At 37.2% G+C, this 14295-nt stretch overlaps 1 protein-coding gene across 5 annotated transcripts in view; it reads left to right on the top strand.

Moving 5' to 3' along the window:
• The window catches only part of NBEA (neurobeachin), a 740071-nt gene that overhangs the window by 613337 nt on the left and 112439 nt on the right, over positions 1-14295 (top strand). For all 5 annotated transcript variants that reach the window (XM_066236595.1, XM_066236597.1, XM_066236598.1 and 2 more), the window contains one exon: positions 12526-12666. In XM_066236595.1, coding sequence (XP_066092692.1) covers positions 12526-12666 — 141 coding nt within the window. The remainder of the gene's footprint in view (positions 1-12525; positions 12667-14295) is intronic.

The raw sequence follows: 14295 nt of genomic DNA on the forward strand, positions 1-14295 counted from the left end.
AAATTATCAAAATCTTAAAATCTCAAGTCAAATATTAAAACTTGAGATGCACATTTATTTTGACCAAAATAATTTATTATTATTTATAATATTCTTAGTCTTAGCTCAGTTAATTAAAGAGCACAGGAGCATGAAAGCTCTTTATTAGTAAAATTTATTTGATCCCCTCAGTTGATTAGACTTTGTGGATTCAAGATTATTTACTCCATGTACAGGTTAGAGGTTATGTTTTTTGTTTGAGATGACAGACAGAAAATAAAACAATCTGTCATTGACTTATTATTTCAATATTCAATCAACAGTGGGTATAAAAATCCCCCCCCCGTTCATACAGATTTTTCTTATAGAAATGGGACTGTGTGCTAAAATATCTCTTAAAATATATATTCTAGAGCTTCAGTTATTGACATAAACTCACATGAACTTTACTCTTAAATTACAGTGCATACATGACTCTATCAGGAAGCACCCCTCTGCTCATTAAAGTGTCAAGAGAATGTTCCTATTTCCCAGTCAGTGCTCTCTGATAAATGAAATAGTTTCATCACAAAGCCACGTCCTGTTGATACTGACATGAGCATAAGACATCACACACACACACTTTCATTGAGTTGAAAAATATATTTTGTTAATACGGGAGTTGTTGACTGACAGATGATGATAAGCATAACCATTTCCCTGAATTATTATGCTACTTAAAAAAAGGAAGTGATAATGCCTTCAGGCTTTGAAATGTGATAATGGAAATGGATGCAGTGAAGTGTGAATATTCTTCAGCTGAACACCCTTTCTGACAAACGTCTGTAACCCACACAGGAGAAGAGTTTACATTCTTAAATTGAGGAGAGCTTAACTCAGCAACATGGTGCCAATTTCTACAGCTTTTTTCTTTTTCATCATAAGTTAACTATATCTAAAATGAAATTAGCTCTATTTACTTTAGTATATAATCTACATAATGCTTAAGTTTTAACAACAAAACATGAAGAATGGGCAAAATTAAGTGTATTAGTAGCCAACTGTGATGATATAAAGCAGTGTTCCCCTACCTTTTTGGGGCCACAGACCGGCCTTTGGGGTTGGACGGATAAATGTATCATGTGACCGAGATAAGCGTCAAGAGTGAGTCAGACGGATGTAACAGAGGGAATCTGGTCATTTTTTAAAAATAAAACATCATTCAGACTTAAATATAAATAAAACGGAAATAATGTAAGTTATTTATTCTTCCTCTGCGGACCGGTACCAAATGGCCCATGGACCAGTACTGGTCTACAGCCCAGAGGTTGGAGACCACTGATATAAAGCACATTAAATGATAAACATATGAATGTGTAAATTTAATTATATACCATCTTCACAAAAAAACCTACTGCCAAATTTGATAGTTTTTCAAATATATGTTGACTACTGCCTTAACATTGAATTTGAAAATTATTCTTGTAAACTTGCTTATATGGCAGTGTTGAAGGAAGCGTACTCGTAAGATAATCGAAGCTGAGGGCATCATTTATAAGGGGAGAGATGCAAAAAGACACAAATTGCAAAGTTTGTGATTACTTAAATTAATAATTTTATCCGTTCACGGATTCTGTCCTTACACAAGCATTAATCGCACACCTCCTCTGTGCCAGTTGCTGGAGATGAAAAGACGGTCAGCCCCGGTTCATACCCGTGAGAGCTTACATTCGGTTTTAGTTTATCCAGTGGCATTACTGTGCTCTTTTCCTTCTGAGTAAGAGGAAGAACCAAGAAAAGTGCAGACAAAAAAAAAATTGAGGCCGGAATACCGTGGTAACCAGAAATAGTGGAGTGATTTTTTGTGTTTTTATCTCCACTGTTGTTTATTGGAAACATGTAATAGAGTGACAGGGAGCTGTGAGCATCTGAACAACTCCCAAACCTGTCCTGTGCTGTGTCTGCTTATGCCAGCGTACCCTTTCCTCTGTGCTTGTTCCTTCCCATTTGGAGAGAAAGAGGGAAGACGGTAGCAGAGCCTGTTTCAGGCTTTCAAAAACTAAAGCTATCAAAGAAGCAACAGTAGCACTTTGCTAGTGTTTGCTCTTAGGAGAAGCCTACCTACAGGAAGACTGAGAGCCTGTTCTGTGAGCTTTGATGTAACCAGCTGCATGTCACATTTAAAGTATAGCATTATCATGGCAAAACTGGGACAACCTTTCTCCTTCCAGCTGAAACAGAATATTAAGTAGAGGTGATCTTGAAACTAATTATAGGCTCTTCGTTACCCTACCAATTAATACTTGGAAAGCTTGTAGAACTGACACATGAAAATGTAAGATATTTTATTTATACCTCCATTGTTTTTTATGTAAAATGAGTTACTTCTCACTGAGGTATTCACTGAGGTATTTTAAACTCATTTTCTTAGGAAATATTGTGAGATAATGATAGCAATAATAGCCAAAATTTGACATACACTTACAATATGCCAGGCAATCTAAGTACATTTCCTCATTTTATCCTCACAACTCCGTGATGAAGTCGTTGCACTGCTTCTATGTGCCGCATTTCCTTTCACGCATTGCCTAGTACTGTTCCACGATAGGTAAGTGGGGGAGTAGACTGGAAAATGCCTTCCTCCTCTCCTAAGCGCCCTGCATCATGGACACTCATGTCAAGTGCAGGCAGAGGAGGCAGGAGAATGCACTGAGTGAGTCATCATACACCCCCAAAGACTTCAGTCCCATGTGGGACTGACATGCCTGTGATTGCGCTAATGAATTTCGATAATCACAATTAAACTTTAGCTCAAAGTTTATCTTTCTTCATAATCTAATTGTGTTTATTCGCCCTATGGAAAAGCTGTAAAATGAAATACACTCAACTACAGCCAGCAAAATATAAATTCTAGCACTTCCTTTTGTCAAAGCTTCATTTGGTTCTATTGCTTAAGGATGTGGGAGTTGTGTAGCAACAGTGGTAGGCCATATTAAGCAAACCAAGAGTACATAAAATTCCATGTGGCAGAGTTCATCTATTTATGAAAACAAAATCTTCACACATTTTAGAAACACAGAATTTCAAATTAAAAGCATTCTTATATGTAAGAACAACTCAAAACATAGGTAGTACTTTTCTCCATACCCTCTCCAGCACTTACTGTGTATTGATTTGTTAATGAGCGCCATTCTGACAGGTGTGAGGCGGTATCTCATTGTGGTTTTAATTTGCATTTCTCTGATGATTAATGACATTGAGCATCTTTTCATATGCCTATTGGCCATCTGTATGTCCTCTTGAAGAAGTGTCTATTCAGTTCTTTTGCCCATTTTTTAATTGGATTGTTTACCTTCCTGGTATTGAGTTTTAGAAGTTCTTTATAAATTTTGGTTATTAACCCCTTATCAGATATATTGGCAAATATATTCTACCATTGTGTGTGTTGTCTTTTTATTTTGTTCATGGTGTCTTTTACTGTGCAAAAGCATTTTAGTTTCATATAGTCCCATTTATTTATTGTGTCCTTTATTTCACTTGCCCGTGGAGATAAATTAGCAAAAATATTGTTACGAGAGATATTGGAGAGTTTACAGCCTGTTTTCTTCCAACATGTTTATTATGGTTTTATGATTTACATTTAACTCTTTTATCCATTTTGAGTTTATTTTTGTGAATGGTGTAAGTTGGTGGTCTAGTTTCATTTTTTTGCATGTACCTGTCCAATTTTCCCAACAACATTTATTAAAGAGACTGTCTTTACTCCACTTATGCTCTTACTTACTTTGTCAAATATCAATTGACCATAAAGGCATGGGTTTATTTCTGGGTTCTCTGTTCTGTTCCTCCTGCACTGCTAGTGGAAATGCAGACTTGTGCAGTCACTGTGGAACACAGTATGGAGTTTCCTCAAAAAATTAGAAATGGAACTGCCCTTTGACCCAGCCATCCCACTTTTATGAATATATCCTAAGAATACCAAATCACTGATTCAAAAGAAGATATGCACCCCCATGTTTATTGAAGCATTGTTTACAATAGCCAAGGTTTGGAAACAGCCCAAGTGTCCATCAGGGGACAAGTGGATCAAAGAGCTGTGGTACATATACACAGTGGAATACTATGCAGCGTGAAGAAGGAGGAAAACTTACCTTTTGTGATGGCATGGATGGACCTGGACATTATTATGTTAAGTGAAATAAGCCAGGCAGAGAAAGACAAATATCATATGATCTCACTTATATGTGGAATCTAATGAACAAAGTGACCTGAGGAACAGAATAGAGGCAGAGGCGGGGTCACAGGGAGCAAAGGGACAGCTGTTAGAGGGAAGGGGAGATGGGGATGGGATCAGAGAAGGTGAAGGGATTAGTGAAATTATATATACATAACGCATAGATACAGATAACAGAATAGCAAATCCCAAAGAGAAGGGGGGAGGGAGTTAGGGGGAGGAGGGTAGAGGGGAATTATAGGGGACAGGGGGGTGGGGATGAGGGAGTTATATTGAGTGGGACACTTGAATCCATGTTAATACAGTAAATTAAAATTAATAAAAAATTAAAAAAACAGGTACTATACAAAGACTTAGTATGAATTTGAAAAAATTGCTTGGTTTCACACTCCCATTTTTATTTTATTTTCACTTTTATTAAACATAAAGAAAAGGACCAACAATAACCAATTAGCCCAATACCTAGATGTCATAATTATCAACATTTTTGTTTTTTTGTTTTGCTGAAGTATTCTAAGGTCAATGAAAGTATCGTACTCTACCCATTAATACTTGAGTATGAAAAATAAACATTTTCCTACATAACCAAAATGCCATCATCACACCAAAACTTACAGTAATTCCTTAATTCTTCTAATGTGCCCTATAATCAAATTTTCTTAATTATCCTCCATATATATATATATATAAAATGTTTTGTTCAAGCCAGGATTCGGTCAAGAACTATACATTGCATTTGGTTGGTCTCTCACGTATCTTTTCTGTGTCCTTTTTAATTATTACTATCTTTTTGTTTAAGTTCTCACTGAGATTATCTATTCTTCCCCTAACATCCTTGAGCATTCACATGATCATTGTTTTAAACTTTGCATTTGGTATTTTGTTTGCTTCCATTTCAGTCTTTTTCTGGGGATTTCTCCTGTTCTTCACTTGGTATATTTCCTTGTTTCCCATTTTATCTCTGTGTTAGGTAGATCTGCTGTGACTCCCAAACTTGTTATGTTGGCTTTATGATGGAGTTATCTTGTTGGGCCCAGTGGCACAATCTTGCAGATCACCTGAGCAACATAATCTAGGAATGTTTTTTATGGACTATGTGCACCCTCCTGTTGTAGTTGAGTTAAATGTTGTTGCCCCTTTCATGGGTGGAGTTAACCCTTCAGGCTGACTGACTATAAGGTAAAGCTCAATCACCATGCTTGAGACACTGTGCAGGGGCTGCCCCTGAAGTGAAGTTGTTCCTGGCAGGGTCTGTACCTGCTAAATCCCCACTTGGGTGTGCCACTTGTGTGGCTGGTTGAGTTTGGGTCAAGTTCTGGTGTGGTCTGAAGCCCACCACTCATTGTATTGGTACTGGGTCCACTGGACAGCATTTAGATATAGGTCAATGTCAGGTGTTGTATATAACCAGCTTTGAGCTACTTCTCTGAAGCTACCATGCTGTTCACTGTTTGTGGCTGTGTCTACTGGGCCTCAGTGTGTGTTGGAGGGGCCAATCTGTGTATAGGGTTGATTTCTTCCATATTAGAGCTGGGGACAGATTTTTGAAAGACTATGGTTCTCTGTGGCCTGCCTCCACCTGTCAACTACTCCACCTCCCCCTGAGGTTGCCTAGTCTTTCTCCAGAGCCTTCTGAAGAAAGACTGCAGAGTGGGCCCAGGCTGGCTGCAACCCACAGACCCTTCTGCAGATTACCAGCTCAGTATGGCAGGGCAACTAGTGTTAGGAGGAGAAGCTATGGGACCTCTTTGGGGGTCACTCAATCAGACACTAAATGAGGGTAAATTGGCCCCTAATCCAGACCCAAACCACTCAATCTCGGCCACAGTCTCCAACTCTTGTTCCCCTAGGAGGAGTACACCACAGGCTCAGGTTGGGTGCAGCCAGCTGGTCCCTCTGTAGAAGCAACTTAGCAGGGTAGAGCCAACTGGCTTGGGAAGACATATCAAAAGAGTCTTCTCTTGGATCTAATGCTGGCCCAGCCCACAGGAGGGGCTAAGCACTCTGTCCTGGTCCCAGGCAATAGCCTCTGCAGGATTCTCACTTTGAATGCTGCAGCTCTGAGCCACTCTCCCCTTCCCCCACAAAACTGAGCTTTGCAGCATGGGAGATCCTAGACTTGGCAGAGCAGAGCCAAACAGTCTCCACTGGGGGTGGTGCCTGCAAGCTGTTGGAGGGGGCGGGCACTTCTTTCCCTTTCCAGGTGGCATGGGCTGAGCTCACAGCAGAGATTGGAGTGGTCCCCCTTGGAGTGGTCCCCCTGCAATATAGCCACACAACCCAGCACCTGTCTGATTCCAGAAAAAAGCCTCCCTAGGAGACATGCTCCAAATGTCCCAGCTCTGCACAGCACTCTAGTTCCCTGCACAGCTGAACTCAGCAGGTAGAGACCAGTGAAATGATTCAGCAGGTATGGGGGAGGGGAGCCTGTGTGTAATTAAGTTGGGGAGAGCCCAGCCTGCTTTCCAAAGCCACACAATTTAGTCACCCTCTGAGTCTTTGCAAAGGGCCTCACCATAAAAAGAGAGCCCCATAGGGCACTGCTGGGTGCAGCCAGTAAACCCTCCACAGGACCAAGCACAGTACAATGGCCTCACCAGCAGTCAGGGACCAAGAGTGCACTCCCCAGGTTGGTGCTGTAACAATAGAAGTGCTCGTCTCTGTGAGGGTGGCATCTGGGTCGCCCAGGTGGACTGAGTCCCCACTGAGTTTCACCAGCAGATGCTATGTGGGCTCCTCTTCCTGTCTCTGGTCCTCTGGGCTGAGGATGCCTGTGTGGGGTGGAGACCCACACTCCTGGGGAAGAGAGTTTTGCAGCCATGATATCCTTCCAGTTTCTCAACCCTGTACCTGGATGTGGAACCAGCCCTTTCCACGTCTATGCCCTTCTTACATGTCTTTATGGAACTTCTTCTGTAAGTCCTTGGTTATTATACTTCTGTTCAGCTAGCCTTCAGTTGGTTATTCACATTGATTACTCTGTAATTTAGCTGCAAATACGATTTTTGTTGAGAGCAGGTGAGCTTCTACCTTCTCTTCAATCATCTTAGAACCCTGAAGTATGAAGTTTTCATTGGTCTGTATAACTGAGAAGTCCAGGGTGGGTTAGTTCAGGTACACTGGATGCTAGGACTCCTGGGATCATAGGCTGCTACAGCTCCTTTATTTTCCCTTACTGGCTTCATTCTCACACAGGCTTTCTGTGTTGTCAGTGATACCCTTGCAGTCCCACTTGAAAAAGAGAATGTTTCTCCCCTATTTACTATAGTTTCAGCAAAGCTTCACTGGAATAACTTCAATCATGTGCCCATTTATCTAGCAAATATGGGTAGAATGAGCTGATTGACAGGTTTGGGTCACATGCCCACCAAGGGGATCAAGCAGACCAAGTATGGGAAAGGAGTGGTCCATAAAGGAGAAGGACTAATGTGTGCTGAACAGAAAAAGATTAGATACCCAGCACATCGTATGAGCTGGTGCTACTTCTCCTACCTATATCAGAAATTTGCATCTGTTACTTGCCCATTCTTATTTGCTCCTCTGTTTAATTAGGTTTGTTCATTAGTTTCTTATTGATTTGAAAAAGCTCAGTTTTAAAGAAAACTAGCCCTTTGTCATATGCTATAAATATTTTTCACTTTGCTATTTGTCTTTTGATTTTGTCTAAAAATGTTGTGTAAAATTTTCATTTGGAAATTTAAAATATACATATAATCAGATCAATAAGTCTCTGTTCATCTGGCATTTATGATGCACCTAAAAAGAGCCAGGAACTGTCTTAGGTGCTGAGGTTACAGAGATAGATAAAACACTGGCCCTTCCCTTGAAGGGCTAGTGTACTGGGTAAAAAAAAAGTTGTAAACTTGGCTAACTATTACCAGATGGTGTTGTGTAAGCCTCCACAGATGAAATCTGAGCTGCTTCCGGAAGAATGACTGGAAATTCCCTGGTCAGATAAAAGAGAGACAGGAAATTTTCTTGAGCACAACAGCCTCTGTAGGTACAATTTCTGTGTCGTCATCACTGAGAATTCTAGCTCATAACTGAAAAAACAAAAAAGGCAGGAATACTTGGAGCTTGTTCTAGGGATTCCCAAGGTGTTGGTTATTATAACAAAGGATAACAAGATAACTTAAACATGTGAGAAGTTCGAATCAATGAACTGTACCCAGTTTCTAGTTGTGCGTAGCACAGAGCTGCAGCTGGTTCTGTAAAATGGATAGAGCCTCTGACTAGTAATGTGATCTTGATTTGACATTTTTTTTCTTCACTGTCCTCATCTACAAGGTAAAGGAGTTGGACAGTAGGCTTCTAAGATTCATTCCATTTCTGAGGATCTGTGATAGATAATCAATTAAGTACAGAAAGAAGAAAAAAATGACATCAAGATCAGAAGTCCATATTTAATAATAAAAAAGCAATGTAGTGTTGTGGAGGAGAGGAGACGCAGATACCTGCTTCCTCATCATGAAATTAGGTTCATAAAGAATGCCCTGTCCACCTCAGAAACTTGTGAAAGTCAATTTAGAAAATGGATATGAAAGTAATCTCTAATACAAATCTATATTACCATTAGCAGTTGCCTGAGCAATAGTGAACTCTCAACATTGTGTATAAATACCAGTGGAATCCTAATACCATTAACTTCATGAACATTTTCAAGATTGGTTTTTTGTGTGTTTTTTTTATATATATAAGAATTTAGTATTGTTAATATTACTGTAATTGTATCTCTGATGTTTCCTTGCAAAGCTTGTTTTATTCTTAAAAATTGTAATCTATTTTAATGGTATTGACTATGCCTCAAATCAATCTACATTTGTGTTTGATTTATTTATTTAAGTCAGTCTGGCTCTATGCCAAAACTTTTATTTTCTCTAAAATCCTTTTAATACCTCATAGGCCCAATAAATATTTTAAGTTAAACATTTTTGTTGCTCATTTTTGTGTGTCTTATATAATTTATATTCCTGTCCCATAAAAAAAAACTCGATAAAACATATAAGGTCTTATAACATAGAAACATGTTGATAGATTAAAGTACAGAAAAGGAAAGAAAATAGAAAAATGAAATCAAATAAAAAGTTAGCACTCAGAAATATATACCATAAAGAATATAACCAGAATTTTTCAAACTACATTCCAAGGATCAATAATTCTATTGCATGTTAAGAGTTATGAAAACAAAAAGAAGGATGAGATTCTAGGATGGATGGATGGATGGATGGATGGATGGATGGATGGATGGATGGATAATAAGCACAGCAGTGAACAAAATCAAACAATTCTATTAACAATAATAGAACAACTCAAAATCTATGAGACACAGCTAAAGCAGTCCTGAGAGGAAAGTTTATAGCATTACAGGCTACTTCAAGAAACAAGAGCCTTTAATAATATAAATCTCCATAAGCATCTGTCAGAATTTTCATTCTGTATAATTAAATCACAGTTTTTTTTCACAAAAATTTTTTGTGGTACTTATGGCAGAGGCAGAGTTCTCTCTTTAATATTCAAAAAGGAAAAATTGAGTAATAAAATTCTCAACATTATTTCTTCAATAAGTTCAATAATGTTTTATGTAGATTATGTAATCTTATATATATAATGTTCTAATTTTATATTGAAAATAGTGCTTCTACAAACTGTTAGACTTTACAGAAATTTTAGAAATTGAAATAAAATAAAGTGTTGTAGAGGTAGAAATTTTTAATTTTTGCATGTCTGTTGGCATTATTTTTTGTTACCTGTTATACCTGTCAACTTAAAGCATTTATGACAACTTAAAGACAAAATAATAATAAATCTAATAGTAAGATCTGAACTTTCAATTAAGCCTTTTCGTACAGAAACACCTAAAAAGCATAGAGGTGGCTGCACCTGACGCCTCCTGTTGGAGAGAAAAAGGAAACTGTTACTACATTTATTAGGATAAAAATTGAAAAGGTTTGCAAAATAAATTTATAAATTTCAGTAAGTATAGTTTTACATTTTCACAAGAATTCTTACCTTATTCATTTTCTAAATTCAAATAGTACTGACATTGCATTATTTGCTCAAATTTTGAAAGGATAACACACTTACCTTATAAATTTATGTAGGTAAATAGGTAGGTATAGGTAGATAGATGATAGATAGATTGATAGATCTATTAAGATTCCAAAGAAAAATAACATTATCTGTGATAAAATTCTCCTTTTCCAAACAGACATTTTGCAGCTTTTTTTATGGAATGATTTATTGCTTCTTGGTTATTAGAAGGAAAACAATAGCAAAATAATAAGTACAAACCAAGTTATTTACATTTTTTATAAAATTCATTTCTAAATGCATTAGATAAAAATTCAAAATTAGAAATGTATTTTAAGCAGTCACTAATGAAGGCATGTACTGAAGTTAATACTGTGCAGCTATCTCCTACAAAGTACTATAGTGTGAAACAGTCCAGCAAGAGACATTGATGAAACTTCGGAAAAAGATATAAATATCATATACTTACTATATCTTTTCCAGTAGTTTAGGAGAAGGATGGAAAAGATTAGAGAAAGGACTGTGTTTCTTTTTCAAGCATGTCTTGTGAGGTCTGGCAGAACAAACAATATCAGATAAGGTCAGTCTTTAAGGATTGTGCGGACATGTTAAGCTTGTGAAAGATCTATTAACATAGTTAAGACAGAGCCATTATTAGCCATGTTAAACGTTTGAAAAAATATAATGTTGAGTTAGAAAAACATATCTTCATTCCTAAATAAGTATAACATATGTAGGCCATTTTAAATGAAAAAACTTACTATATCTGTTACTAAATTATAACGTAACTCATATCCATTCTGCTATAGTAATTACTTTTTTACAAAAAAATGATTATATATTTGTTTTAAATATCATTAATATTTTATGTTGCATTCAATGAAATTACATTACCTTTTTATATCTGAATAAAATGATTTCAAGGATACCATTGAGATTTAACACAATGAAGTATGATCCTTAGAATATTTTTAAAGTACATTTAAACCCAAGCCTTTAAAAAGTAAATTATTACACTTTTTGTCTTTGTTAAGTCATAATTAAGTTAAAGTGAACATAATTTACAGACAATTTTAATATTCCATATAAAAACCTTTACAAATAAGAGATTATTATGGAAATTCTAAGAGATTGTTAACTGCTGACAACATTGTGTGGTTTAGATTATTCTCCAAGGACCAAAAGAAAAAGCTTACAAAGAATTTATAAATGAATCCGTCTCTCTTGTGTAACATTATTTGTTCCACTGAAACACTAATTTTCTACTGCTTGTGAAAATTAAGCCTTGGGGAGAATTTCATAGTTAACTAGTAATATTAAATTTTTGAAAAAAAGGAGTTATACATTATACTTAGTATTCATCTTTTGTTTTCTCCGTAAACATTTATGTTTGGACTATTCAACCGAAAATAAGATAATGTAGCTATTTGGTATCATTAGAGTGGACTCCATATCCCATTAAACCAAAATCAGACAAAAACTGTTTGCTAAGACAGTTTGCTATTTTAAATTATGAGGACTGTACAGTAGGAATTCTTAATGATTAAATGTGCTAAGAAATTTGAGACAATGATTTAATTAACACATGCTTTGTTGAAAGAGAAGTATATATTGTATCCTGAGGACTTTACACTACGCTTCGCTCTAGGGACTAACGTCAAAATCGGTGGTGCGTTCAGTCGTACTGATAAGAAAGGTCCTGTGGCCTTAAAAAAAAAGCTTTCCAGGGACTCTGAATTGTCTGGATTAGTTTTTTCCATCAGCCTTAAGTTTGTAGTTTAACTCAGTAGAAAGGATACATGCTTCTGCTGCATAGTAACAGAATGGGACTAACTTCCACCAGTGCACAGTTTCCATATGGGCAGTGTTGCCTTTTGCACTCAGGGTCACAGGCTAAGACAAGGTTTTCTCTAACAGGGTCAACTGCTTCTCTTTTCCATTAGATCTCCTATGATCAAGCTAAATGTTCATAATGGTTGTTCAATAGACAGGAAAATAACATGAAAAATACTGATTTTACCTTAGTTCAAACTCGATCATCTCTGCTAATCCAGTTTAATGAAACTTTGGGTAAAATCTAGAAGGCTTGCAAACATAAACAACCTTTTGGAGTGATTTTTAGCAAGTGTAATGATTTGTAATTAATATCAAAATTAAATTTTGTGCAAATATAATATAAAATCATTTATTTCTGATCTATGGTTGAAATGAATTAACAGTAAGTACTTCAAGATAAAGAGTCCTAATATAGAATGTCTAGTATACTTGTATTGAACAAAATGCATCTTTTTCTCTTTTTATAGCCAATTGGTGCTTTGAACCCAAAGAGAGCTGTGTTTTATGCAGAGCGTTATGAGACATGGGAAGATGATCAAAGCCCACCCTACCATTACAATACACACTATTCAACATCAACATCTACCTTATCCTGGCTTGTTCGAATTGTGAGTATGTTCATTGAGTTACAGTTTACCTTTAATTCCTCAAAGGTTTTAACATAAGTCAATTAAGTAAAAGTTAAATATACTTGTTATTTGTTTTAAACAAAGATTAGAGACCAATGGAAGGAGAGATTTCAAATTATAGCAAAACCTGAATTCTTTCTTTTTTTTAATGAGTTGTCTCATTTGCAAAATTGGGTTAGGAAGCTAGGTTATTTTGAACTTCTTAAACCTATACCAGTTATAAAAGGAGCCAGACTTCTGAAGTGCATCTTTAATATCCACTGTTTCCTTCCTCACTGAATGTTGCAAGTGACACTCTCCCCTGGCTCTCTCAGTCTTCCTTCTTGGGCAGTATATTTCAAAAACATCCTAAATATTTTGGAGACTTCTTTTTGTTGCTTTCTTTCTCTTCTGAGATGTAACTCTATTCAAGTCTGTCTGATCTAATTAGCTAATTAATTACCGTCTCCTTCCCGCTCTCCTCCCCCACCCAGCGGTCATTTCCTACCTCTCTCCCCGCTTAGTCAAACGCAGGCACTGCAAGCGCAGACTCTGCTGCTGCACTGCACGGCCCTGTCCCTGCCCCTGCCCCTCCCCTAGTCTTGAGCCTGGTTGGTTTGGTTTCCACACCCATCCCTTTACCGAAATCTTACTGAGGTCAGAAGTTATGGGGCTAGTGCGTCCTATTTCTCACTGCTGTGTCTGAAGCATCCGACCCCATCACTCACTTTCTCCATCTTGAAATTCTTCCCTCTTATGGCTCCTCTGACATGTTCCCTCCTAGTTTTCCTCTTTTCTCCCTAACTGCCCTGCCCAGCCTCATGCTCAGAAAAAGAAAAAGGTTTCTTTTTCTCAGTGTTTCTCTTCCCCATGATTGCTCTCTATACTTTTTCTGGTCGATGCCACTCAATTGGAAGTTAATGACTTCCAGCTTTTGTCTTTGTTGCAGACATGCCCCTTGAGCTCCTGACCTGTATTTCTAGTATATGTGTATTTGTATATTCTACTGGATATTTCTACCTGTACATTTCACAATACCATAAACACCATTTCCAAGAACAGATTCCTCATCCCCTCGCAAAACTACTATGTCTCCTGATGCATTTTCTATCACTCACCCACTTATCCAGTGCAGGTATTTTTCTCTGTTTTACCGTCCCCATGTATCCAATCAAGTATCACATCAGATAGGTTCTACCAGTTGATCTTCTGTCCTCTATTAACCCTGGCATTTCCTTAGTGCAGGTTCCCATTATTCTTCATTTAGAGTATTGCAAATATTCTTAACCAATCTCTTCACCTTTAGTCCTGCCTTTTTCAATCTAGTCTAGTTATGAGCGGTTACTAGAATCAAATGATCAGATTATTATTTTTTACTTTTTACTATAAATAACCAAAGAATATTCTGCAATGCTAAATCAAATCTCTAAGTCAATACAATCAGTTTTCTGTCCATACCTCAGCCCACTGAGTTGCCTGAGGTTGGTGTGCTCTAGAAACACATGGTAATGTAGCACACATGAAGCAGTACATACATGCCAGTGCATCTTCTGTTTTCCAAGAGATATTTTTGCCTTCAGCCCATATGGCACCTTGAGTTTGTAGGTCATCCTCAAGCCTTCTCTACTT

This window comes from Saccopteryx bilineata, chromosome 6 (genome assembly GCF_036850765.1).
Source record: "Saccopteryx bilineata isolate mSacBil1 chromosome 6, mSacBil1_pri_phased_curated, whole genome shotgun sequence".
Classification (NCBI taxonomy): domain Eukaryota; kingdom Metazoa; phylum Chordata; class Mammalia; order Chiroptera; family Emballonuridae; genus Saccopteryx; species Saccopteryx bilineata.